The 27107-nt window shown below is 48.9% G+C and overlaps 1 protein-coding gene across 1 annotated transcript; it reads left to right on the top strand.

The window, feature by feature from the left end:
* Vdac1 (voltage dependent anion channel 1) lies at nucleotides 1-26598 on the top strand. The gene is made up of 9 exons (XM_032912260.1): nucleotides 1-125; nucleotides 12603-12672; nucleotides 13198-13247; nucleotides 14013-14165; nucleotides 14270-14322; nucleotides 20868-21095; nucleotides 23050-23200; nucleotides 24658-24715; nucleotides 25616-26598. Exons 2-9 carry the CDS (start codon nucleotides 12606-12608, stop codon nucleotides 25705-25707), a joined length of 852 nt encoding a protein of 283 aa, XP_032768151.1. The 5' UTR covers nucleotides 1-125; nucleotides 12603-12605; the 3' UTR covers nucleotides 25708-26598.
* Nucleotides 26599-27107: the final 509 nt, after the last annotated feature.

The raw sequence follows: 27107 nt of genomic DNA on the forward strand, positions 1-27107 counted from the left end.
GCTGGGGCGTGTCCGCGCCGTCGCGATCTGCGCCGCCCCGCCCTCGGCCGGTTCCCTGCGCTCCCAGCCTCCTCGCCGCAACCCCCGCCGTAGCTGCCGCTGCTCCCGCAGTCACCGCCTCCGAGGTAGGTGCAGCGGAGAGGGCCCGGGCTATGCCTGGGTCCCCAGGGCCTCGGGCCGCGCTCCTGGGGAGTCTCCAGGGAGGCGATCGAGGGAGGATCGGGCGAGGGCGCCGGGCCTAGGAGCTTAGCCCCGGGAAGGGTGAACCAGGGACGATCATCGCGGGCCTGGAGGGGCAGCGGGCTTGTAGAGGAGGCCTGGAGGGCAGGCGTAGAGCGGATCTCCGGAGGGAGAGATCCTAGCTCGAGTTTTCAGAGCTCCTGCATTTGGAAGCGAGGGGCTATCCGAACATGCGAGGGGCGGAAGGGCAAGGGCGGCCGCGTGGAGGCCGGGCGGGCCGCGGGTCTAGGTGACCTTTCCCGGCGGCGCCCTCTGGCTCTAGATCCGGTCGGCCTGGATCTGGTAGAGACCCTCCCACGGCCCAAGCCCTTCCCCGCCAGCTCCGAGGGCCTGTGCAGACCCGGCTTCCTTCGCCGAGAGGACGCGCTCCAGGCATGGCCATGCCCTGGATCCCCTGGCCCCTACATGCCTTAACCAGCCCACGCCCGGAGTAGGTGGCGCCGGGTCCCTCCCGTGCATGCTAGTGCCTTCCCGGGCGGAACGGGCTGCCCTGAGTGGACTTAGGCCGCAGGAACAGGGACCTGGGCCTGGACTGAAAGCGAGACCCCATAGGGAGCCATATGCCTGGCCTCCTTGGCCTTAGGGACGGATTCCGTGTTCTGTGTCGCCAAATGCAACTGTGCATTCTGGAAACTGTTTTCAGGGCCTGACATCAGATTGGAGGCCTGCAACTCTACATGGTTTGTCCAAGGTCACACTGGTAGGAAGATCTCAAACTTCAATCTTCTCATCTGCGAAATAGGAGCAATTATATACACTTCACTGAGTTTGGGGGAAGAATAAAATGATCCGATTAATACGAAGCCATGCACAAGGACACCTTAGAAACCTTGACACTTACCCTAGGAGTCGTAGGAGCTTTGGGGAGGGTTGAACTCAACCTCTGCAGACCTTCCCTCCCCCCCTTTTTTTGGTTCCACACGGTGTACTGGGAGGGATTCCCTACATCTACAGTCGTGTTATTTTAATGCCATTGTTACCGTGTCTGTAACAAGCATTTGGGCAGCACCAGGTACTGAATAACTGGAGAATAATTCACCAAACACTGTCTGTTTTCAGACTGACAGCCGTCAAGCTGGAACACTAAATCTGACTGCAGACCCAGAATATCCAAGGCTCCTCTTTCCTTGACCAGACAGATGAGTGAGGGGCTTTACTCCTCAGTCTTTTTTTTTTTTTTTTTGGTTCTTTTTTTCGGAGCTGGGGGCCGAACCCAGGGCCTCGCGCTTCCTAGGCAAGCGCTCTACCACTGAGCTAAATCCCCAACCCCTACTCAGTCTTGTTTAATAGCAAGCCAGGCATAGCTACTGAGGGCCTGCCTGTTTTTCTCCAGACTGACAAAACTCTAGGGCCAACTCAGGCTTACCTTTAGGGTCTTGGGTGGGACCACTTGACACACATTAGGTGGCTAAGAAAGGTCTGTGGGGTAAATTCACTTAAAAAAATGTCTATTTAATGTGTGTGGGTTTTTTTGCCTTTGTGAGTTTATATATATGCAGGTGAACTCAGCCCAGAAGAGGGTGTTGGCTCCTCTGAACTGGAGTTATAGGCAGTTGTGAGCTGTCGCACGTGGGTCTGGGAATTAACTACCAGGTATGGTGGGTGCACATTAAATCGTGGGATCTTAAACACCCATTCGATGACGTAGACCGCTCACTGACTTCTGGAAGCTCTCCTGGCCTAGCAGAGTCAGATATTATAAGAGCTACGACAGTACACGCTCACCTACAGCAGGAATCACGAGGGACGAGAAGCAGCTCCTTTAACATTCTACAACATCCTGAGTCCTCAGGGAACTTGTCAAACTGGTGTTTCTGGGCTTGAAGCTAGAGTGATATGGGTGAATGGGATTCGAGCCAAGGCCTTGGGCCTGTTGTGCTCTCCCCTTTCTGACAGGTTGTGTGGGTATGACAGCTAGAGTAAGGTGCCTGGCCCCAGTGGTAGTCGCGGGTGATTTGTTTTAGTTCTGATTTCTAGAATGAGGCTTTTTAGACAGGGGTTGTTTGGGACCATGTGGTCCTCATGCTGGAGCTGAGGCAGGTGGAGACTCTGGACTCTTGAGCTGGTGGTAGTAAGGGCTTGCCCCCCCACCTCCCACCCCCTCATCACTTTGCTCTCTGAGGACCTTTGCTGTTGCTGGAAATCCCCACAGTATGACAGACACCTTCAGTGGTAGTGACTGAGGGAAACATGTGGCCAAAGTGAGGAGGGTAGCCCCTAGGATTCCAGAAAGGTTGTTGTACTGTGTGTGGGGCTTTGAGCTTTCCCCAGGTTCCTGTGGTAGATGGATGGCCTCCATCCCACTGTTAGTCACAGCATGTGAGCACTTCACTTAGAGCTGAGCTAGAAAAAGTTCCAGAAGGGCAGCCTGGACTCTCAGTGCTGATCTGACTGACAAGAGAGCCACAGAGGCTAGCTCAGATGAAGTAGCTTTCTTGTGTCTTAGTTTCTCTGTTATACTGTAGTGGGGTTTTGTTTTAAAGAATTAAATGTTTGGAGGTGGGTAGCTCATGTGGAGGTCAGAGGGCAACTTCTGGGCCTCCACCCAGGCCTTGGGATCACCTGGGTCTGCTGTAGAAAGGTGACTGTCATTGCTGGACATCCTGGTGTTCTGTAGCCCTGCTGGGTGTACTTGGCGCTTGGGCACCAGTTCTCTGCTAGTATCCCCCACACCTCACTGCTGCTGCTTTGAGGAGCCGATAGGTGTGAGTGCCTCTGTAAAGCACTTACTGACTGGTTGGGAATGGAGAGAGGTACACTGCTGTGGGCCGTCTGTAGTGGACAATGCTCGCAGGAACCATTTTCCCCGGGACGAGATGGGAGGTGTTCTTCCAGGACCTGGCCAGATAGTATCTAACTAAACAATACCTCTTTATGGGTGGGGAGGACTCTGGACCCTGTGGTTCAGATTGAGCCTTTAACAAGATGCTCAGAAACCATTATTATAATAGTAAATATACAAAAGGAGAGCTTGGTTTGCTCCCTAGCCATATGGCAACAGAAACTGTCTATTGGACTGGCTCATATGGGACTTAGAATGCAAGCCCAGCATGCAGGAAGCCCTGGGTTCGACCTTCAACACCAGGGAAACTCAGTGTGATGGGGCGTACACTCAGAGGTGGAGGAGGAGGATCAAATTCAAGGTTATCCTCGGTGACATAGTGAGCTTGAGACTCACTATGGGCTACATTAGATCCTGTTTCAAAACAAAAACAAACCGGCCGTGGTGCATACCTTTAATCCTGGCACTTGGGGGCGGCGGCAGAGGGGGTGGTGGTGGGCAGAGGCAGACAGAGCTCTGTGAGTTCAAGGCCAGCCTGGTCTACAGAGTTTCAGGACAGTCAGGGCTACACAGAGAAACCCTGTCTCGAAAAACCAACCAACCAACCAAAGAAGCCAAACCCATTATTTATCCGTCTGCTCATCTCAATCGATAAGTCGAGCTGTCATCTGTCGTCTTAACAGAACTCTACTTATGTTTGTTTCATGCCTTCCGCGTGTACCAGCCACAGTATTCAGTGCTGTGTGCCGAGGGAAAATGGGGTTAGAGAGAGTGACTCGGGGTCTTTTACCTAGAAAGGGAGTAGGACAGAGGTGCTTGATTCCCAAGGCTGAGCACTTGAAGCGCTGACTGTGTCAACCCCCTGTGCCTTGTGATGGCTCTCGAGGTGCCTGTGGCTTTGCTGTAGTGTGAGCCCTAGTGTGCCTGGCTGGACCCTGTACCCTGGAGTGCTGGCTGCCAGCATAGCCTTCTCTCCACAGGTGGGTGAGTGAGAGGCCAGGCCGCCCTGAGTCAACCACAGCCTTCCCAGCCTTGTGGAAGGCTGTGCTGCCTGCCGCTGGTGGCCCAGCTTCCAGAGTGTTTTAAAATAGAAACAGAGCCTGGAAAGCCAGGCTGCCCCCCTGTGAGACTCTGTGGAGGGGGGAGGGGAAGGCAGCTGCTTTGGGAGCTCAGCCTGCTTCCAGAGCAGAGGGCCATCGCCTTGCTAGCATCTGGAACCAGGGACTGTTCCCCGGGCTGCCTTTGCTTGGAAAGAAAGTGGTGTGTGTGTGTGTGTGTGTGTGTGTGTTGTCTGTCTGTCTGTCTGTCTGTCTGTCTGTGGTTGGGGAAGCTGCTAGGAGGTTAATTTCCCCCTCTTGGTCCCTAGGGTTGGTGAAATGATTGATTTTGTTGTGACTATCATGACCTCTGTATTATATTTTTTACAGATAAGGGTTTTCCCTGCACATATGTATGCATATCATGGTCATGCAATGCCCACAGGGTCCAGGAAAGAGCATTGGTCAGATCCCCTTGAACTGGAGTTAGAGATCATTTTGAGCCCCAGTGTGGATGCAGGGAACCAAACCTGGGTCCTCTGCAAAGCAGCGAGTGCTCTTGACGGCTGAACCACCTCTCCATCCCCTTGATACCTCTTTCGTTTGCTGGTCCATCTTCACCCTGGCGAACCACCCAAACCTGTTGGAGAGAGAGCAGAGCCAAAAGTTTTCCCACAATTCTTTCATTCTTGGGGAGGGGATTCTGGGATGGCGATGGTAACATTTGGTTGCGTTGGCTCCTGACAGTAGCTATGAACTGTCATCCAGTTATTCGTGCAGTGTAACAAGGAGGTCACTTGCGTGTACAGGTATCTGAGAAAGGGTGGGCTGTGAGTCTTTTCACACCCCGGGCTCTTCTGCCAAGTTGATCACCCCTCCATCATCATCATCTATGGTGACCTGGAGGGTTTGAGAGATGCCTTGGCAGGTGGCGCCTGTTCTTTGGGAAGATGTCTTGTTTCCCCTCTGCTTTTGGAGATGGGGGATCTGAGCTCACTGGGGGTGTTTCTGGTGTTGAGGAGACTCTAAGTCCTGGTTAGGCGTGAGACCCATGGGCAGGGCCTATGCTAGTTTGGGGTTCTGGTGGGTGCTTGGTGCAGAGCGAGCCCAGTGGTTTTTGTAGACCATTGCTGTCTGCCCTCAGACTGTTTGACAGTTACCCTGGCAATTTTTATACTGAAGTTAAGGAGCTTTGCCCTGCTCTGTGCTTTCTGGGCAGAGTGGCCCAGATGTTGGTGGTTGCTTGGGAGTGGAATGTAGCCTTGTCCAGTGAGTGATAGGGCTACTGTCTCAGTTTCAATCAGTTCTTAGAACCGGCATGAACACTGTCCAGACAGCTTTTCCTTCCTAGATCTTAAAATATTAGTCTTATGTCAATCCGTGTTTTGTGCGTTTCTATGTATATATACCATGCGTGTATGTCTGAAAAGGGATTGTATCTCCTGGAACTAGAGTTACAGATGGTCACAAGCCACCACGCAGGTGCTGGGAATTGAACTCTGGTCCTCCGGAAAAGTAGCTATTGCTTTAAACCAACTACCCTCTCCCTAGTTCTTTCTCTCTTTTTTTTTTTTTTTTTTTTTTCGGAGCTGGGGACCAACCCAGGGCCTTGCGCCTAGGCAAGTGCTCTACCACTGAGCTAAATCCCCAACCCCTAGTTCTTTTCTCTTATGTGTATGTATGTGGACTACATGTGTGTAGTGCCTGAGAAGCCTGCGGAGTGCACTGCAGCTCCTGGAGCTGGATTTACAGAGGTGGGCGCTAGAAACCCAATCCCCGTCCCTCGAAGCGTGGACAGTGCCCTTAGCCTCTGAGCCATTTCTCCAGCCCTCTGGCATCTTGACTGCAGTGACTAACGTTGCTGACTTCTAGTATTTTCTGCTCTTCACAACAACATTTAAATAATGAAGTAGAATTGAAAAAATGGAAACCACTCCTGGATTCCACATCTACCTTCCCAAAACCACATTCCTCCCCGAGGCTGCCGTCCTGCCCACGTGGGGCCCCTTCTTCCTGTTTTCTCCCATTCGTTCACAAGTTCCCGAATGGATAAGGGACCCACTAATTATGTAGAATTAGAAATTTCCATGCTCTTTTCTTTCCTCTTCTTCTTTTTTATTTTAATGATTTATTTTTTCTTTTTGAGGCAGTATCTCACTATGCAGCTCTGGCTGGCCTTGAACTCACAGAGATCTGCCCACCTCTGCCTCCTGAGAGCTGGGATTTAAGGCCTGCACCACAACACCCAGCTTGGCTTTCTCTTTTCATTCAGCGGTACATAGTGTTCTACGTTCTCACTTATAAATTCACGCCTGTTATTGTTTTGAGATAGTCTCATAACCCAGGCTACTCACATTCCCTGTGTGGCCAACCTTGAACTTTTGGTCCTCCTGCCTCCTTGCCCCAAGTGTTGAAATTACAGGCTTTCGCCTCCATGCTCATCTCTCCTCATTGCTTTTGCTGACTCTTTGGCGTTCCTTAGTTTGTTAGTATCTTACTTTTTTGGTTTCGTCATTTTTCTAATGATGGGCATGGTGGTCACGTCTAGGTTTGTGTGACACAGGTGGTGGTGTAGAAAATATGTATGCTTCTGTAGGTTTTTTGGTGCCTGGATCACCTAGTGAGTGGGGCTCCTAGGAGTAAGATTAACGCTGAGTTAATTGTCCATCCATTGTCCTCCAAGAGAGTGGACTGCATTCACACTTCCTTCCTTGGATCAAGGCATTAGCATTTTACCAGTCTTGGGGTTGTCACTGTACTGCAGTCTTGGAATAAAACCCGTGGCTGGTTTTAACGCCTAAAGCACCCAGGATTCCCTCTGAGAGGTCCCTTAACCCGGATCAGCTCTTTCCTAGTGGGTTGCTGCTATGGGGTCTCCTGGTCTACTCTACTCCTGCTTTCCAGCTGCCTTGCGGGGGAAGCGCCTACTTCCTGGTTACATTGTAATTTACTTGTTCCTATTGTCAGACACCAAGTTTCTACTTTCCTCTTTTTGTTACAATGATACTTTAAAAAAAAAAAAAAAATCCAAACTGAGTCAGACTCTGTCCTTAGTCCTGAGTTCATCTAGAACTCCCCTCCTGGTCTCTCCCTCCTTGTCTTTCACCCTTTTTCTTCTCTCTCTTAAATTTTATGTATGAATGTTCGCCTTCTCACATGTGTGTACACCTGTGAGCCACCATGTTGGAGCTGGAACTTAACTGGTTTCTACTGCAAGAACAGCAAGTGCTCCTCACCTCTGTGCATCTCTCCAACCCCTCCTCTCCTCTGTTTTTTGAGACAAGAGTCTTATGAAGCATAGACTGGCTTCGAACTCACTATGTAGTCAGCGATGACTTTGGTCAACTTCTGGTCCTCTTGTCTCTTATCTCCTTAGGGCTGGGATTATAGTCATGTGCTACCAAGCCTGGTATGCAACACAGGGATAGTACTCAGGGCTCTGTGCGTGCTAAGCAAACATACCAACAGAGACCCATCCCTCCCCTTAAGCTAGTCTCTGGCTTCAGCCTCTGAAACTGCAGCAGCAAAAAGCACAAAGCAAACCCAGCTTGCAGTGACACTTTGGTAGGGCTGGTGAGCGAGCTCAGCAGTTAAAGGCACTTGCTGCCAGGTCTGAAGACACAATTTCAGTTCCCAGAACCTATACGGTGGAAGGAGAGAACTAACTCCTGGATGGTGTCCTCTGACCTTCCCAGGTGCACCACGGTACACACAGGCTCACTGAATACATGTAATTAGAGCTATAAGACCTGATGCTCATTGCATATTTACTCATGAATGCCCATCACGTGCCAGGTCTTGACATCTATGGACATTTGGGTAAACATCCGCTTGACAGGCTCTGAGGAGCTTTGAGTGCAGGGTGTGTTGGAGGAGGAGTGGAGGGCGGGAGCACGGTGAGTGAGCAGCTGTCACTGCCATGGAGTTGATGAGTCAGGAAGATGTTGTCCTCCCCAGGCCCCAAGATGGAAGTTACGTAAGTGTGTTGTGTGAACTGCTGGGTGATATACAATCCTTCCCCCTCTGCTTCCAGTATGGCTGGGCATCCATTCTTAGGCTGGAGTGGCGTTGCACTAATTGGTTCAAGGTCAGCCAGGGAAGGCTTGGGCTGGTAGACTGGGCAGACAGGGGTGGGGGGGTGGGAGGGTGGGGTGGGGTGGGGTTTGGGGGGGGAAACAGGTGCCAAATGAAGGCAATATGGTAAAATAGTATTGAAGGGAGCCTCACAGGGCCTGGCCCCTACCTTGAGCTCGGAAGTCCTAACTCACGCCCCCGATAATAATCTCCTTAGAGCTGATGAGGTATCTGGTGTTTGCTGTGGGCAGTGGTTTTTTTTTTTTTTTTTTTTTTTTTTTTTTTTTTTTGTTAGGTGGCTTTCCATGTTGGGTTTGGGGATTAGCGTCAACAGAGTGCATTTGGGGAACACTAAATAATGTGTGTTCTGCCTTTTCCTCGAGGTGGGATCTGGCCTAGATGCCTGCAGGGCGGGGCCCTGGGGGCCGTCTTTTCTGTGAGGTCAGGAAGAGTAGCAGGAAAAGGCTTGGCTTCTGATAGTTTGGAGACAGAGCTGGGTTGGTAGAGTGCTTGCCTAGCCTGCACACCGCTAGCCCCAACACCACGTACATCCGAAATGCTCGTACCCCAGCAATCCAAGATGGAGGCAGAAAGATCAGTTCCTGTCTGCATAGTGAGTTGGGGGCTAGCTTGGGCTACATAAGACCCTGTCTCAAAAGGGAAAATAAAGACGTGTGTGTGAGCACACTATTGAGGTAGCTCGGGGTTTAAGAGCACTGATGTTTTTAACAATGGATCTGCGTTTTGTTCATGACCATGAACTCTAGCGCCAAGGGATCTGGCGCCTCCTTCTGGTCTCTGCAGGCACCTGCACTCATGCGGCGCACAGGGAGATAGATATACACAGAAATGAAGTGAAATCTTAAATACTGGTTGGAGTGTTTGTGCGTGCTGCAGATGGGCCTGCTCTCTCTCTGCTCCTGCCTCTGGGGAGGGACAGCTCGCTCTGTCTGTAGATTCGTTTGTTCTTTTTGCTTGCTTTGTTTTGTTAAGGGTTTTCAGGTTTATTTTATGTGTATAAGTATTGTGGGTGTGCGTGTGTGTAACGTGCACTGGGTCCCCTAGTACTGGAGTTATGGACAGTTGTGAGCCACTGTGTGGGTGCCGGGAATTGACCCCTGGTCCTCTTAGCCAAAAAGCCATCTCTCCTGTTTTTGTACTTTCATGGATGGCTCTTAATCCAGGCAGAGATGGAGAATGTTCTGGGCTCTCTGCCAAGATGTTCAGCAGGTCTGCTGGGCTGTGCTATCCTTCAGCCCAGGATTGCTTGGTGTTGACTTTTCTTAGGGGCAGGGCTAGGCCCATCTGGCCTGAGGTGTGTGCTGTTTTTCCAGTGTGAAGCCTCCTGCCTGCCCCTGGGGCACATGTGCCTGCTTGGTTAGTGTGGAAGAAAGGGGCCAGTGGGAAGAGGGGAGTCCCCGGTTCTGGAAGACTGGATGGGGCGGTGTTGGTGTTTGTGGTCACTCTGCTCACATCAGATTCTGGCCTGTTGATGGGCAAGAGAGAAGAGCAGATGGAGTAGTCTCTGAAAATGGGGAAGATGGCCCGGACTGCAGATTCCGTTAACACTGGAAGTCCATGGTTGTTTCTTCTGTGGTGTTTATTGGGTATGGCTGTAGGCTGTCTTTAATTAGTTACCGATGGATTGATTTATTATGTGGAGGTCACAAGGTAGCTTTTGGAGTCGGTTGTCCCCTTCCTTCATGCAGGTGCCAGGTGTGGCAGCAGGCTCTGTTACCTGCTGAATTACCTTGCGGGTCCTGCTGTGAGCTCTCTGCCGGTCTTTGATTCAGGTTTTGGTCAGTTAGTTGATATTGTTTGTTTCCCTGGAGTCATTTGAGATCTTCCCCAGTGGGCACCCACTTGCCAGGAATATATCACAGTCTGTTTGTGAATGGGCACATGTGTCGTGTCAGATGTCACCTATGCAGATCCAGTTTGGTAGTTTAGGTGTACAGCAGTTTTGTTTGTTCGTCCCTTCACTCCTGAGACAGGGTTTCTCTGTGTGACAGACCTGGCTGTCCTGTTACTCACTTTGTAGACCAGGCTGGCCTCAAACTCAGAGAGATCCTCCTGTCTCTGCCTCCTGAGAGCTGGGATCAAAGCTGTGTGCACCACCACCTGGCAGGGTGTGGTATTTTAAAATGAAGGGACCCAGCTGAGGATGTAACTCCGTTGGCAGAGTGCCTGCCAGGGTACTTGAAGGCCTAAGTTGGTGTTGATGAGGCCTGTAATCCCAGCAGTTGCGGGATAGAGGATTAGAAAATCAACGTCACCCTCGGCTACATAGAAAGTTCCAGGCCATCCTGGACAACATGAGATCCTGTCCCAGGAAGAGGGGAGAAAATGGAACCACTCTTCTGGTTAGGGACATTACGGTTCTGGGTGGGACTTTGTCACTCATGGCTCCTTCTCTTCAGGACAGAAGTCACCGTGTGTGCTGTCCCAGAACAGGGTTTTAATTCTTTCTATACAGCTTGCCAACATAAAACCTTCCAGGAACACAGTGTCACCCTTACAGCAGAGACTAACCATCAGCGTTCCTCTCTTTCCCTGATCACTGTGATACTTAGTAAGTATTTGTTTACTGACTGAATTATGTGTCACCACCGAGTCCTGCTGGCCTCCTAGGTGCCTGCACCCGTGTGTGCGTACTACCCACAGACACGTAAATAGAGGATGATGGTACTTTTGATAGAACCTGGAGCCTTGTGTGTGCTAAGCAGATGTGCTACCCCGCACTCTGGTCTCAGCTCCCCGGATAGTATTTTCTTTTAAAAACTTTATTTTATGTGCATTGGTGTTTCGTGGTGTGTGAGGATGTCGGATCCCCGGGAACTGCAGTTGCAGATAGTTGTGAGCTATCTCATGTGGGTGCTGGGAATTGAACCCAGCTCCTCTGGAGTAACAGCCATTGCTCTTAACCACTGAGCCCCCCAGTATTTTTTTGATGGTCGCTTTTTTAAAATAAAGGACACTGGAGCTGGACAAGTATTTGCTGCTCTAACAGACAACCCGGTATCCATGTGGAGGCTCTCAGCTATCTGTAACTCCAATTCTGAAGGGTCTGACTTTCCTCTTTGGGCCTCCTCAGTCCCCAGGCATGAATGTGGTTCACACACATATATGTGTGAACATGGTTCCCATATATACATTCGGAAACACATAAGGCAAAAGAGAAGGGGCTGGAGAGATGGCTTGGCAGTTGAGAGCGCTGCTGCTCTTCTGGAGGACCTGGGTTTGATTCCCAGCACTGACCTGGCAGCTTGAGGCTGTCCGTTACTCTAGTTCCAGGGGATCCAACACACTCATACAGACATCATGCAAGCAAGACAGCAATGCACATAAAATAAAAATAAATCATTAAAAAAAAAGCCAGGTGGTGGTAGCACATGTCTTTAATCCCAGCACTTGGGAGGCAGGTGAATCTCTGAGTTCAGGGCCAGCCTGGTCTACAGAACAAGTTCCAGGACAGCCAAGTCTATACAACGAAACCTATCTAAAAAACAAACAAACGAACAAACCCCCAATACTTTTTAAAAAAATATTTATTTATTATATATAAGTACACCGTAGCTGTCTTCAGACACACCAGAAGAGGGCATCAGATCCCATTACAGATGGTTGTAAGACACCATGTGGTTGCTGGGATTTGAACTCAGGACCTCTAGAAGAGCAGTCAGTCCTCTTAACCACTGAGCCATCTCTCCAGCCCCAAACCCTCAATACTTAAAATTAATTTTTTGTGTGTTTGTGTGTGCAAGTGCACACATGGGCAGATGCATGTAGAGGTCAGAGGACGACTTGCTGGGGGAGCCCTAATGTGTTCCCAGGGATTGAACTCTGGTAGCCAGGCTTGGTGAGTGGCTAAAGAGCTACTGAGCCGTCTTGCCGCTCCTAGATTCCCTTCCATTGTGGAATGCTGCTGGCCGTGGTTTCACGTGAGGAGACACTTTAGTAGCTTGTCATGCTGTAAAAGAAAGTTTCGTGGAGTTGGCCTTGCAGAGGCATTTGAAAGCACTCCTCTGATACTTGTCGAGGGAATGAAATCAGAGCCACATCGATTGCCATGGGAAACTCAGTCTACTCTTGCGTAGTTACCGGCCGGGCAGCCGGCATTTTGTAATTATTGGCAAGGGTTCTGTGGTTGAGTATAGTGGCTGGCTCCTGGGAATATGTCTTTGATGGTTCATTCATTCATCAAATACTGACTGACTCTCCTTGTGCTATGGCTTAGGCCTGGTGCTACTGCAGTCAAAAGGTATCACTGAGTGTCCCCAGGTCTGGCCTCAGAGGGAGGGTAAGACAGCTCAGGGCACACCCACACCTGGTGGGGAAAGACTTTTAGAGCTGAGTGATTTTTTTTTTATTGGTTGTTTAATTATGTCAGTAAGTTTTATTGGTGGTAAACTAATTTCCGTAATTACCGATGCATTCATTCTTTCTTTCTCGTGCTTTTGTTGTGGCAGAACATGGCTGTGCCTCCCACATATGCTGATCTTGGCAAGTCCGCCAGGGATGTCTTCACCAAGGGCTACGGTGAGTGTCGAACAACGGTAGGCCTTTCACCTACTAAGGGAGTAGGTGAAAGTGTTTGTGACACTTGGGGTGGTCAGTTCCCCCCAGTTGACAACTTACATGTCCGGTCAAAAGGATGAGAGTCCTGCAACTGTGCGCCACCCAGTGGTGAAGCTTAGGTATTGCAAGACAAATGGCAGAGCTGGCCCCTTGCAAGCTCCAACATCTGCCCCTGTAGAACACCGTTCTAAATTTACCCTGACGGCCCACCGGGCCTGATGATCGTCTCTGCCAGCTGCTGGAACCTGCCCCACAGATCCTGTATGGCCTGTGTTCGTTATGTCTGCCACTGTTGACCCTGGCTTTCTTTAAGCATTTCCAGATAGCCATGAGAAAAGCAGTGGTGCCCTAGCTTCAAGTTATTTTTTTTTTTAGTGCTGGGGGTCAAACCTTGAGCTTGCTAGCAATCTTTCTGCTTCTGAGATACACCCCCAACTCCTCTGGCTTAATTAGTTAACCTGATTTTGGCTGTTTTTCTTTCTTTAGGCTTTGGCTTAATAAAACTTGATTTGAAAACGAAGTCCGAGAATGGATTGGTAAGTCGCTCCACTTGCATGGGACGTTATATTTGTCCCTGACCAGTAGGGGCGCTGTGGTTCGGCTGGCAGAGCCAAACAGTTGCCAGCTTGGATGATGGCTGTTGGTGCTTGTCTTCAAAACTCTGTGATGGGTGGTCTGGGACTATAGTAGCTTTTAATGCCTTTTTACAAGTTCTTTTGCATTATTTGAATCAAACTCCTGACCTAATGCACTTGGGCATCCATCTTTAATGCTTCTTATCTTTTTTTTTAAAAAAAAGATTTAGATTTATTTATTTATTTTATGTATGACTACACGGTTGCTGTCTTCAGATACACCAGAAGAGGGCATCAGATCCCATTACAGATGGTTGTGAGCCACCATGTAGTTACTGGGAATTGAACTCAGGACCTCTGGAAGAGCAGTCAGTGCTTTTAACCACTGAGCCATCTCTCCAACCTCAGACGCTGTCTTTCTACATGGCCCTGGCTGCCCTAGAACTCACTCTGTAGACTAGGAAGGATGTAAACATGGAAGCTGGGTGGTTTCTTATCCAGACGTTAGGGCCCCAGGGGAGGAAGGAAGCTTCCAACAAAGAACTTTCCAGAAGGTTCCTTTGGGTAGCAGGCTCTCTCACATCTTTGTACTTTCAGTTGTAATTGAACTATATTGTTTTGCCTGGACATATCGGGGGCTCTCTGTTGCTTAAGGGCTTTGGCCAAGGGCAGACTGGACTGTAGGCCAAGATCTACTCTTTCTCTTTCTCTCTCTCTCCTTTTAAGGAATTTACTAGCTCAGGTTCTGCCAACACGGAGACCACCAAAGTGAACGGCAGTCTGGAAACCAAGTACAGATGGACCGAGTATGGGCTGACGTTTACCGAGAAGTGGAACACAGACAACACCCTGGGCACTGAGATCACCGTGGAAGACCAGGTAAGGGCTCCCTGCCGGCCAGAAGCCCAGGCTCCTCTCGTTCCCATTGAAACATCCTGGGTCCTGCCTTGGGCTAACCTGTGCCACCTCTCTCTCATATGCAGCTTGCTCGTGGACTGAAGCTGACCTTTGATTCATCTTTCTCGCCTAACACCGGGTAAGGTTCTCACCCGAGAGGACGTTCTGGGAGTCCATTGCAGCACAGGATTTTGGTGTTTGGGTTGGGAGGCTGGAGGGTGGAGGGAATCGTGGGGTCAAGGCGAGCCAGGGCTACGTAGTGAGAGTCCACATCAAAACCAAATCGGGTAGCAACAACAATGAGGCAGCCTTGGTTCCAAGTGCTATCCGTTCTGGTCTGTGGTGGTGTTCTGTCCAGGAACACCATCTGTTAAGGGGCTGTGCTGTAGCAAGCATTCTCAGTTTAGGAAATGTATTCCTCCAGCATATGGTTTTGTGTGTTCCTGTGCTCATTTGGGGACTGAGGGTGCCTGGGCTGGGATGCTATTGCCCCAGGAACTTCCCTTTTACTTTTGACACAGAGTCTCCTGTAGCTCAGGCTGGCCTTGAACTCATTTTGTAGGCAAGGAGGATATTGAACTTGTGGCCCTCCTGCTTCTATCTCCCAAGCACTGGGGTCTTGTGCTCCCATACCCAGTTATGGGGTGCTAAGGACGGAAGCCAGGGCTTATGCAGGCCATTGGTGATGCACTCTACATCTGCACTGAGCTGTGTCTGCGGGGCTAAGGAGTGTCCTTGGTAGTGGAAGACTTAGCAGTGTTTGCTGCTAAGATCCCACAATACCATTGTGTGCCTGGCTGCAGGCCACGGGCTTTCTGTCCCAGCTGTTCTGTTTCGCACCAGGCTGCCAGTAAATGAAAGTGGCCAAGGCTGAAGGGCAGAGGTGGCATCTGGACCAGGGGCTGACTGGTCACTGTTGTCAGCCTATTTTGTAGGTGGGCTCTTCTCCCAGTTTTCTGAGACCCTGCAATCCTGGGAGCTTAACCACAAGGTGGCTCCTGGGGCTGCCAGGTCCTTTGGCTGTAAACAATGTAGGCTTGATTGACACATCAGAGGGCAAAGAGAGCAAGCTGGTCTGCCTCCCCTTCTGAGTGCTCTACGGGGCTAGAAGGTTCTAGAATATTCTATACTCCTGTGATTTTTGCTCTTAGAATGGGGAGTCTCCTAAGTCATCAGGGGAAAGTTGTTTTGCCCACTGATGATTGAGTCCATACTTTTACTAAATTTCAAGGCTTAAGTTTTTAGTTAGGCAGGTTTGTTGGTTTGTTCGTTTGTTTGTTTGTTTGTTAGAGGCAGGGTTTCTCTGGGTAACAGCCCTGGCTGTCCTGGACTTGCTTTGTAGTCCAGGCTGGTCTCGAACTCAGAAATCTGCCTGGCTCTGCCTCCCTGGTGCTGGTATTAAAGGCGTGCACCACCATTCCCAACCTTTGACAGGTTTTAGCTTGGCAGTACATGATCTCTACCATCTTTTACACCCATGGTTCAGCCGTGTGTTTTTATCGTTTGTGATTCTGTGCTCTCTCCCTCTCTCCTTCCTTCCTTCCTTCCTTCCTTCCTTCCTTGTTCGATTGCCTGCCTATGCTTCTCCAGTGCTGGGATCAAAGGTGTGAGCGACCATTCGGGTACTTGGAACTGAACCTTGGTTCTCTGCAAGAGCAGCGGGTGCTCTCAACCGCTGAGTCATCTCTCCAGCCCCCTTGGTTTAACCTTTTCTTTTGAAATAGTTTTACAGTTTTTAAATAGAAAATTGTGATACAAGCAATACACAGAGCTCCCTCTATTTCTCCCCCGTCTGCCTCTGATGTTGAAGTTTTATATCTGCCATCCCATTATAACACAGCACATGGTATATAATATGTAGCTGTTCACTACGTAATAGTATTTCAATCAAGCGCATGTAGGACTCTGGCCCCTTAAGATTACCAGGGAGCCGAAAAATTCCTGTTGCTCATTGCCGTCAAAGCACAGTGCATTTATTGAGTCTGTGATAATTGATACAAACGCCGCCCACTCTGTTATCTCCCTATAAAAGCTGAGCATGTGTAATTATGCTCATGTATTTGGGCCGAGTGTGTGCCTGGCTTGGGTACTCACTCACCATGTTCTTCGTACCATTAGAGCGTGTTTCTTCTTCTAAAGTATTTACCGTGAGCCCGTGTGCTGTGTTCTGTTGCCTGCCTTGGACATCTGTCTTTTGGGTACACAAGGAGGTCGTGGTTGAGTGGTTAATCACGGCCATCTAGGTTTTTGTAAGTGCACCCTGTGATGTTTGCTTAATGGCCAAATGACCCAACGGTGCAGTTTTCAGGATGTGTCCCCGTCATTAAGCAACTGTGACTAACAGATCTGTGCCAGCAAGTGCACGTTGGTGCCACACTATTAACTGATGCCCTGTTGATACCATCGTTCTGGCCCGGGACCCAGTTCTGGATCCTCCGTTGCATCAAGCGCTCAGGTCTCCTTTGCGGCCTCTCCCTGGGACACACTCTCCATCTTTCTCTGCCTCTCATGACCTGGACATTTTTGAGGAATTGGATTGGTCTGATGTTTCCTCCTGAGCACGTTCAGGTTATATTTTTGGCAGCTGAAGAAGCGGCACCTCATTGTGTCCATGCTGCTGTGTGCTATCTGAAGGTCGCTATTATGTCTTGACCTGTGACATTAACCTTGGTCATGTGGCTGAGGTGGCATCTGCTGGGTCTCCGCTGTAAAGCTGTTAGTTTCCAGCCGTGTGCTCAGTGGCTGTTACGGGGAGATACTGAGACTGCAAATATTCTCTCTCATCACACCTTGGGTTACACAGAAGCATCCTTTGGTGCTCACCAGCGTCACTATTGGTAACTGTTCCCTTCCTTCTTTTCTTGTTTCTTGAGACAGGGTTTCTCTATGAAGCCCTGGCTATCCTAGAACTCGATCTGTAGACCAGGCTGGCCTTGAACTCAGCGATCCTCCTGCTTCTGCCTCCCAAGTGCTGGGATTAAAGGTGTGAGCCACCATGCAGCCGTCATTCCTTTCTTACTTATGGGCTTTTACTATAGGGCAGGGCGGTCCTACTCCTCACTTGACCAGCCTTAGTTTTTACTTTGATGTATTATTTATGTTTTGTCTGTATATGTGTTTTGTCTACATGTGTGTATGTATACTGCTTGTGTGCCTGGCGCCTATGAAGGTCAGAGGGTGACCCTGGAGTCCCTGGGACTGGAGTTACAGAAGTGTGAGCCACCATGTGGGTCCTGAGAATAGAACTCATGTTCTCTGCAAGAGCCGCCAATGCTCTTAACCACTGAACCATGGTGCTCCATCCCTTTATTATCTGAAAAAATACACATACATACATACATACATACATACATACATACATACACAGAAGCAGTTTCTTCTGTGTGTGTGATCACAGTGTGCATATGGACATCTGAGAACAACTTGGCCGGTTTGGCTATCTCCTTTCTCCATGCTCGTCCTAGGGATTTGCTGCAAGCACCTCTGTGTGCTGCTCCATCTTGCCAGCCCCTAATCGTTTTTGACTCATGTGTAGACTCACGGTCATGTATTCTGTGAGTTATATTCAGTGGCGTCATTTACGCTGTGGCTCACGCTGTGACAGTTCGGCGCTCCTCCGGGTTGACATGTGTGGGCTTTGGGGGTGTTCTTCTCACTGTCTTTGAGCCTATCTGTGCTTCTTGCTTTGGATTTGTATGAAGTTCATCTCAGGCTCTTCGTTCCCTGGTCCTGCTGTCAGCCATTTCTCCTAGGAGCCTTGGCACCCATGTTGTTTAAAGGGTAGTGGTGTAGGCCCTAAGCTCGTTGGGTAGATGAACTTTGAGGACTCTTTGGCTCATGGGAAATTAACACTGGCTTCCTGACCCTCTGGTGATACCCAGAAAGCACTGACCTCCCTGAGCCAAATGTAGACACAACTGGACGGGACTGCAGACCTCACTTACGGATTAGCACCCACCCAGAGTTGCCTTCCACGGATAAGGCCTGCTTGCTAACCGCCAATCTGTGTTATGTGTCTCTTGAGTGCTTGTCAAATTAGCACCACTCCTTAAGTATCTTAAAAAAAAAAAAATCCCAATGACATTTGAGAAAGGAAAAACTGCACAGCTGTGTTCGGGGCAGATCTGAGTCACTGCCCCTCCTCTGTCCCTGTTGTTGGGATGCTTGGACCCTTAGCTAGAATCCCATGAGACAGGAGTCACCGTGCAAACTGGAGTGCGTGGTACCCACCATTGGTCAGAGGCTCTGCCACAGGCACCGCACTTTATGGTTAATGGCAACTTCTTGTTGGTTTTGTCTTCTGAGAGAGGGTTTCATGTAGTCTAGCCTGGCCTTGAGTTTTTAATGTATCTGAGGCTGGCCTTGAACTCCTGACCCTCCTGCCTCCATGGCCAGGTGTGCACCATGTTTTATTGAGACAGGGTCTGATTACGTAGCCCAGCCTGGCCTCCAAGTTATGATCCTCTTACCTCGGAAGTTGGTTCCCTCTCTCCATCATGTGGGTCTGGGCAATCAAACTCTGGTCATTAGACTTGGAGGCAATTGTTAGTACCTTAAACCATATTACTGGCCCTAAACTAAAAATTTTTTTGAGGGTATATTTTAGTCTATTGCCAATACTGGTCTTACCAATGCTCATATTGCCCCATCTTTGAAGGCCCTGGGTAAAAAACTTATTTTAGCAATTAGATCTGTTTGCCCAATAATTCCTGCTAATCTCCGATAGCTTAAAGAGCCGCTTCAGGCTTACTTTGTATGTTTGCTGCCCTAGATCTGTAACTGGCCATTTCCCAAGAAGCAGCAGGGCATCTGGGGGAGGGAATGGGTTCAGAGCCCATGGACTGCATGTGCAGAGAGACCCTTAATGTCACTGAATGAGGTCGGGAATGGGCAAGTATGTGCTGTCTTTTAGAGCGCTGAGTCATGGTTTCTGTGGTCTAGGCTGAGAAAGCAGTTGGCCAGGAAGTCTTCTCTTTTGCAAGTATGTGATGTAGTTCTAATTTTACTTGATAGATTTGATCTTTAAAAATATATATATATTTTGCTAGGCAGTGGTAGGTGGACTTTAATCCCAACCCTTGAGAGGCAGACAGATCTCTGAGTTCAAGGTTAGTGTGGCCTCTAGAGAAAGTTCCAGGACAGCCAGGGCCACACAGAGAAACCCTGTCTTGAAAAATCAAAAAACAAAGAATTTTTTTTTTTTTTTTTAAATTTGCGTGACTATGGCATGTGCACTTGTGGGGGGTTAGAAGATGATCTTCATGTTTTACTTTCTTACGGCAGGATTTCTTTCTCTTTCTTTCTTTAAAAATACTGCATTTATTTTTATGTGCACTGGTGTTTTGTCTTTCTGTGTGTCTGCGTGAGGGTGTTGGATCCCCTGGAACTACAGTTACAGGCAGGTATGGGCTGCCACCATGGGTGCTGAGAGCTGAACCCAGGTCCTCTGGAAGAACAGCTGGTGCTCTTAACTACTGAGCCCTCTTTCCAGCCTGAGGCATGAGGCTCATGTTCACTGGTCTCTGCCAGACCAGCTGGCTCTTGAGCTTCAGCAAGCCTCCTCTCTCCCTCTCTCCCTCTCTCCCTTTCTCCCATCTTCCCGTATAGGTTTACTGGGATCATGGAGGCTTCTGTTGTGCAGATGGCCCTTACTGGGTTCTAGGGCTTTGAACTCGGGTCTTTAGGCTTGTCTGGCAAGCGCTTTACCCACTGAGCCATCTACTCAGCCCAATAGGTGCTCTCTTATTCTTTGAATAAAAGTTAGGCTGTATAAATGTTGGTAGGTGACATAACCCATCCATCCTTCCTGAGGGACACTGGGTCTTGAGAAATAGCTGACAGACACTGAACTAACTGGTCTTAGATGTAAATCTGGCAAGACTGGACTGGACCTGAGATCTGAAGGACTTAGGTTCCTCGTCAGTAGCCAGGACTCTGAGCTGTGAACTCTGGGGTCTCATGACTATGGTGGCGAAAGTTCTCCTAACATATTCACTAAGCAGGGGAAGACCTATTGTTTCTCTTGTGTGTATGTGTGTGTTCTTGAGTGTATGAATATGCACCACGTGTGAGGGGAGCGAGGTGGGGGTTGGGGGGAGGCACTCGAAGAGGCCAGAAAAGATATCAGATCCCCAGGAACTGGAGTTAGAGGTCGTTGGGGACTGCCAGTGTGGGTGCTGGGAACTGAATCCTAGTCCTTTGCACAAGCGCTCTTAACCTCTGAGTCTAATCTCCAGCCCGAGGGGGTCTGCTTTTTCTTTTTTCCCCACTGGCTCCTGGGTGAGCCACAAAGATGGCCATCTCCCTCAGATTGCTGTGTGGGTAGCTTTGAGGTATGTGTCTCTCTTCTGCAGGTTTGGAAAGCAGCAGAGATACCTACTAGATGCCTGTGTAGGATCTTGGGTTTGCCATGGGGAGAGGCTGGAAAAAGAACATGGTGGCCCTCACTTTCTGGTCTCTGGCCATGGTGTGCACAGTGTTGATGCAGCCTTTTGCAGACTGGAGCTGAGCTCAGGAGGAGTTGTGTCCCGTTTGTGGCTTAGCAGGTGTTTAGGGACAACTGGCCAGTAGCCTCTCTTCTGTTCCTTCACAAACTAGGATCAGACAAAATGTTTATAGTTCTTGCATGATTGTATCAAGATGAGTTAGCTTGGCTTTAATACATACTCTTCCTTTTCCTTTTAGGAAAAAAAATGCTAAAATCAAGACAGGGTACAAGAGGGAGCATATCAACCTGGGCTGTGATGTAGACTTTGACATCGCTGGGCCCTCAATCCGGGGCGCTCTGGTGCTTGGCTATGAGGGTTGGCTGGCTGGCTACCAGATGAATTTTGAGACCTCGAAGTCCCGAGTGACCCAGAGCAACTTTGCAGTTGGCTACAAGACGGACGAATTCCAGCTTCATACTAATGTGTAAGTGTATGTGGGGTTGTTTTAGTTACTTTCCTATTGCTGGGGCAGAACACCATGACCAAGGCAACCTATAAAAGAAAGTGTTTAGTTAGACTTACCGTTTTAGTGTGTTACAGTCTATGATGTCAACAGGAACAGCTGAGAGCTCACATCTTTTTTTTTTTTTTTTTTTTTTTTCCCCCCCGGAGCTGGGGACCGAACCCAGGGCCTTGCGCTTGCTAGGCAAGCGCTCTACCACTGAGCTAAATCCCCAACCCCGAGAGCTCACTTCTTGATCCACAACCACAAGGCAGACAGAAAGAGGGAACAGTGAGGGTGGCAGGAGTCTTTTGAAACCTCAAAGCCCGCCCCTAGTGACACACCTCCAGCAAGGCCACACCTCCTAATCCTTCCCAAACAGTTCGACCAACTGAGGACCAAGCATTCACGTGAAGGCCAAACCCAGTCATTCATAATGCCACAGGTGTTTGTGTATGTGGCTAGGGTGGTGGCTTTTCCTTTTTTCCTAAGTTCGGTTTTCAGTCCTTTGGGTTAATGAGCCACAGGGCCTGTTAGCATTTTTGTTCCACATCACGTGGAGGATAATCAGGCGTTCATAGTATTCTCTCTATTAACGTGGTTAACAGCTTGCTGATTGCTGGATGGTGGGGTGCTGGGCCGGGCCTGTTAGGTTGGGGAGAGTCTGTCTGTGGACTCAGAGGTTGAAGGACATTGATATCTTGAGGTAAACAATTTCAATCATAAAAATAATCTTATTTGGTGCTAGAGGAAAGCTCAGCAGATAAAAACACTTACTGAGGGATAACTGGTTTGGTTCCCAGCATCCTTGTCATGCATGCTTCACAGTGGCCTGAAACCCCAGCTCCAGGGGATCCAGTGCTCTCTTCTGGGATCTGAAGGGGACTTCCCCCAGGCCCTCCCCATTTGGGGTTAATTCCATGAAGTACTAATCTGTTCTTTCCACTAGAGGGAGCCAAATAAATGGCTTCTTAAACTCAGACCAATAATGGTATTGGTCTAAACAAATACTGTTTCCATTAATACAATTAAAAACATGTATTTGTGTGTGTGTGTGTGTGTGTGTATGTGTGTGTGTGTGTGTGTGTCCGTGTCCGTCCGTCTGTCTGTCTCTCTGTGTGTGTGTGTTTCTGTGTCTGTCTGTCTGAACTACTATGCTCCAGTGTATGTGTGGAGGTTATATAACAACTTGCACGGAGTTTGTCCTCTTCTTCCTCATTTAAACCACAGCACTTGCCTTCCAAGGAATGTGGCGCAGAACTTTCTTGATTGTTCTGGCTGTGTCTCTTCTCCTTGACTTCCCTCCTACCATCTTTGATAACCATTTACAAAAGTAAAGACACAGACAATAGACAGCAGAGAGCTCTGTAGGATTCTAATTTTCTAGTTTCTGCTTTCATTGGGGGGAGGACCAAAACGGGTTTATTTTTATTTGTGTGTGTGTGTGTGTGTGTGTGTGTGTGTGTAAGATGTGTGTGCAGGTGCCCATGGTGGGCTGGATGCTCTATAGCTGAGTTATGGGCAGTTGTAAACTGCCTGATGTCGGTGCTGGGAGCTGAATTCAGGTCCTTTAAAAGAGCAGCGAGTACTCTTAACTGAGCCACTTCTCCGGCTCCATCTACCTCCATTTTTAAAGAGTATTTAGAAGCTGTCTTGAGGTTCTGTGCTGCTCTGGTAGTAGTCTGGGATGCTTTAGAGAGTTCTCAGTGATGGGTAAGATGTTTTATCTTCTGAAACTTCAAGACTCTAGTGTCTGTCCTGCTCTGGTAGGGCTTCCTGTATTTCAGCACTTGTTCTGTGAAATTTGGTCTCCATACCCTGGCTCGATTAGTCTATTTCTGGCAACCTGGCTTTCTTGTTAGTGTTGTTGACTCGACCTGGGTTTCGTCCCACCTCCCCAGACAGCTGGACATCTGTTGGCTATGCTTACTTGCAGGAACGATGGGACGGAGTTTGGTGGCTCCATTTACCAGAAGGTGAACAAGAAGTTGGAGACTGCTGTCAATCTCGCCTGGACCGCAGGAAACAGTAACACTCGCTTTGGAATAGCAGCCAAGTATCAGGTCGACCCTGATGCCTGCTTTTCGGTGGGTACCTGAGAATCACCCGTCTCACACGATTGAGAGATTTCTGTGCTTCTGCTTAGATGTTTTCTCACTGGGCAGAGATGATTCTTATGTTTAATTGAGATGCTTGAGACAATACTTTTTAGAAGAAGTATATGGCCTTGGTGGTCTGGAACTTACTCTATAGTTCTCATAGAGATCTGCCTGCCTCTGCCTTACCAGTGCTGGGATTAAAGGAATGTGCCACGATTGGCCTCCATGGCTTTTGTTTTTGTTTTTGTTTTTGTATTTTTTTGGAGACAAGGTTTCTCTGTGTAGCCTTGGGTGTCCTAGAACTTGCTTTGTAGACCAGGAAGGCCTCAAACTCAAGAGATCCACCTGCCTCTGCCTCTCAAGTGTTGGGATTAAAGGCGTGCCAATCCCACTTGACACCTGCGTGGCTTTTATATATTTCAGTATTTTTACACTGTAGGAGCTGAACACTTATGGAGGTTAATTGGGTAACTTCCTTAAAGGCACCCAGCACCCAGCAAGTATGTGCTGGGCCTGGCTGTAAGCAGACCGCTCCGTTCTCGAGCCTCTCTAATTCATCTGTCCCATCATGACAACTGTAAGGGGTGTTTTATTCTTCCCCTCATTTCATTTGGTTTTCAGTCCCTACAGTCCACATGAAGACATCAACAGTCAGTGTATTCCAGTGGTAGAGCCCTGGCCCAGCATGTTGGAGGGCCTGACTTCAGCCGCATTACAGGGGAAAACCCCAAACAAACAGAATCAAGGCTTCGATGTAGCTCGTTTGGTAGAATGCTGGCTTAACATGCAGAACTGCAGAAGCAGCAGGCAGAAGGATCAGAAGGCCATTCTTGGCTATGATGTAGCAAGAGTTCAGAGGCAGCTTTGGGCTCTATAGTGAGCTCACATCTCTAAAAAAGACAAAACCAGGTGGCATCTTGTCTTGCTAACCCCATGGCACCCGTCAGGGGCCCAGAATGGCACAGGTTTTATGGTGAACCCACTCAACTGACCTCTGTCATCGCACTGTAGGTGGCCACCTTTTTGAGGTGGAATGAGGAAGTGTTGTGTTGCAGAATGTTTCTGTGGGTTGGTGTAACTCACAGAGTCTATTGTAAGTCTCCTGACCTGGGAGACTTACATGAGGCATGCTTGTAAAACAAGGGCTCTTCTTGTTGGGATGTTGGGAGCATAAAGGAACAGTTAGAAGGGACACGGCCTGCCGAGAGCCCTTCTTCTCCTTGCTCTGTCCTTGGAAGTTCACAGAAGCGGGGAAAGCACACGCACCTGCACATGACACATCTCATGTTGAGTTTTCCAAGATGGCCATGAGCAGGCATGAACACGGTTCTGATACCTGGGATTTGCCTAAGATGCTGTCACCAGTTTTGGAGGTAGACCTGTGGGACAGTTTTCACGGGTGAGGGACACCATCTTCACTTGGACTTTTTTTCTTTTTCCTTCAGGCCAAAGTGAACAACTCCAGTCTAATTGGCTTAGGGTACACTCAGACCCTAAAACCAGGTAGGTGTTACCCACGTGCAAAGCTAGTTTTCTGTTGCGTTTTGCTGATTTCCGCTATTGCTGAGGGACATTATAAATGAGTATATATAGGCTTTTATAATTAAATGTTTATTAAGGGAGTTGGGAAGCCATTGTAAGAAGAAAGAGAGTCCGAGAAATAGAGTGCAGAAGGAAACGGCCTGGGCTAACTCACATCACATCTCTGGTTCTTTTCTCCTTTCCTTTTCCCAATATATGATACCCGATAGCTACTCCCAGGCTGGAGTCAAAATTAGCCTGTCAATCATCCTCACGATAGACATAGGGATGGTGGGTAGTGGGTCTTCTACGCATAGTTATCCCAGCCTCTCACTAGTGTGTGAGGAATGCGTGAGGAATGCAGAAATGCTCAAGGCTGATTATGTGATATGAGAATCAAGTTCCTCTAGGGAAAACCAGCCCTTTCGATCTAAGTCCCAGGAAAAGAAGAAGTTTATTGTTTGTGTGTGTGTGTGTGTGTGTGTGTGTGTGTGTGAAGGTGAATGTAAGACTCAGGCTGTTACAGGATAGGGTTTCCCTCTAAGGCAGTATTGCTCCAGCATCTTATTGTATGGTGGCGGTAGTCATTGGTACACTCATTGTAACTGGGCTGGGGAAGGCAGGATGGAACGGGGATTCGGAAGGATTCCAGCAGGGTCTCTCTGCTCTGCGTACCAGCGGCGGCCATTCACATGTGTTGCTTTGAGGATGGCAGCAGGCCGTGTTGTATTATAGAAGCTTGACGGCTCACCTCGCTTGGCCACCGCCTGGAACAGACTCTGACTTTGATGTTAACCTCTCTTCTCTTTCCCTCCCTCCTGCCCCTTTCTTCCTCCAACTGTCACCCCTCCCTCCCACACCTTCTGCCTCATCTCCCTACAGGTATCAAACTGACGCTGTCAGCCCTGCTGGATGGCAAGAACGTCAATGCGGGCGGCCACAAGCTTGGTTTAGGACTGGAATTTCAAGCATAAATGAATATTGTACAATCGTTAATTTTAAACTATTTTGCAGCATAGCTACCTTCAGAGTTTAGTGTACCTTTTAATGTCATATGTTGGGGATGCGAGAGTTGATCGATACCACGTTAGACCTCCAGGCGAAGGATGACTCGGCTTTAAGGTGTTTACCGTTTCAGAGGTACAGCGGAAACCCCATTCCAGGAAGGGTCCTTTTTAGCTGTAGGCGTGGGCTGGGGAGGAGCTCCTCTAGAGATGCCAGGCTGCAAGTGGAAGCTGGGAACGTGTGGACCCTTTGTAAATCTGTATCCAGTCCGCACATGAAATTGTGACTTCCTGAACATCGAACCCCGGTGTCCCGATCCTGTCTGCTCGGAAGCATGTACACACCTACGTGAAAGGGACGGTTTTTTTTTTTTTTTTAAGACAGATGGTCACGCCCTGTTCCCATCGTGCCCTGTTCCCATCCTAGCCCATCAGTTACCTGTTTTACACCAAAAGTAGTCTTTAGGGTGTAGTTAGCAATTTCTTTTGTGCCATTTTAGGGTGGAGAGGGTGGGCATGATGGAGCCAGTCATTCAGGACTTAAATCTTCCTTGTGTTGTGGTGTGGTTTTCTTCCTTCTATTTTTTTTTTTAATTCCTTTTTTTTTTTTTTTTTTTGCCATTGCACCAGAGTATGAAATAGCTTCCGGGTTCTCCGGCTCAGAGCTGGGCGGGTGATTGTGGTCACACCCTGACAACACTAGGGATCTCAACTGACTCCTCTTGTAGCCACACCACTATTTTTAGCAGTTTAATGGGTACATTATAGAGTCTTCCATTTTGTGTGGAGTTAGCTCCTCCCCTTCAAATGCTGTAATTAACATCACTTAAAATAAAACTTGAATAAAATACTGAAACCTCATCCTCTCGTTGCTTTTGGTAAAACTGTGAATGGCCAGGGCACTGGTTTGGATTTGTGCTTTGCTCCTTTGCGTTCATAGGACTTTTGTTCTTGGTGTCTGTCTGATAAGTCACCACTAACCTGACAGAAAAGAAGACTCAGGCGGCTGGAGAGGTGCCTCGGGGCTTAATAGTGCTTCCTGCTCCTGTAGCCCTGCAGCCGCTCTCTGACTCCCTCTCCTGGCCGCCTTAGGTACCCACACGTGTGTGACACAAATAAAAACATCTTTTAGGAAAGCATTACGGTTGATGTGATGGCACATCCTTGGAGATAACACAGGATATAGTGAGTGAGTTCTGTGAAGAGGAGAGTTGTGAGGTGTAGGTTGATGTCATTATGCAGGTGAAGGCTGGGACTGGGTAGAAAGAGGCCTGTCATGGGCGAGAAGGATGGACAGGAGAAAAGTTTTAGAGAGGCAGAGAAGGCTGGAGCAAGGAGGAAGGAGCTGAGAGAACATGGCGGCGGATGTT

This window comes from Rattus rattus, chromosome 9 (assembly GCF_011064425.1).
Source record: "Rattus rattus isolate New Zealand chromosome 9, Rrattus_CSIRO_v1, whole genome shotgun sequence".
In the NCBI taxonomy this organism is placed as follows: Eukaryota; Metazoa; Chordata; class Mammalia; order Rodentia; family Muridae; genus Rattus; species Rattus rattus.

Coding starts and splice junctions, on each gene's coding strand:
- Vdac1 (XM_032912260.1), top strand. CDS start 12,606: ATGGCTGTGCCTCCCACATATGCTGATCTTGGCAAGTCCGCCAGGGAT. Junction 12,673..13,197: donor TGTCTTCACCAAGGGCTACG/GTGAGTGTCGAA, acceptor TTCTTTCTTTAG/GCTTTGGCTTAATAAAACTT. Junction 13,248..14,012: donor CGAAGTCCGAGAATGGATTG/GTAAGTCGCTCC, acceptor TCTCCTTTTAAG/GAATTTACTAGCTCAGGTTC.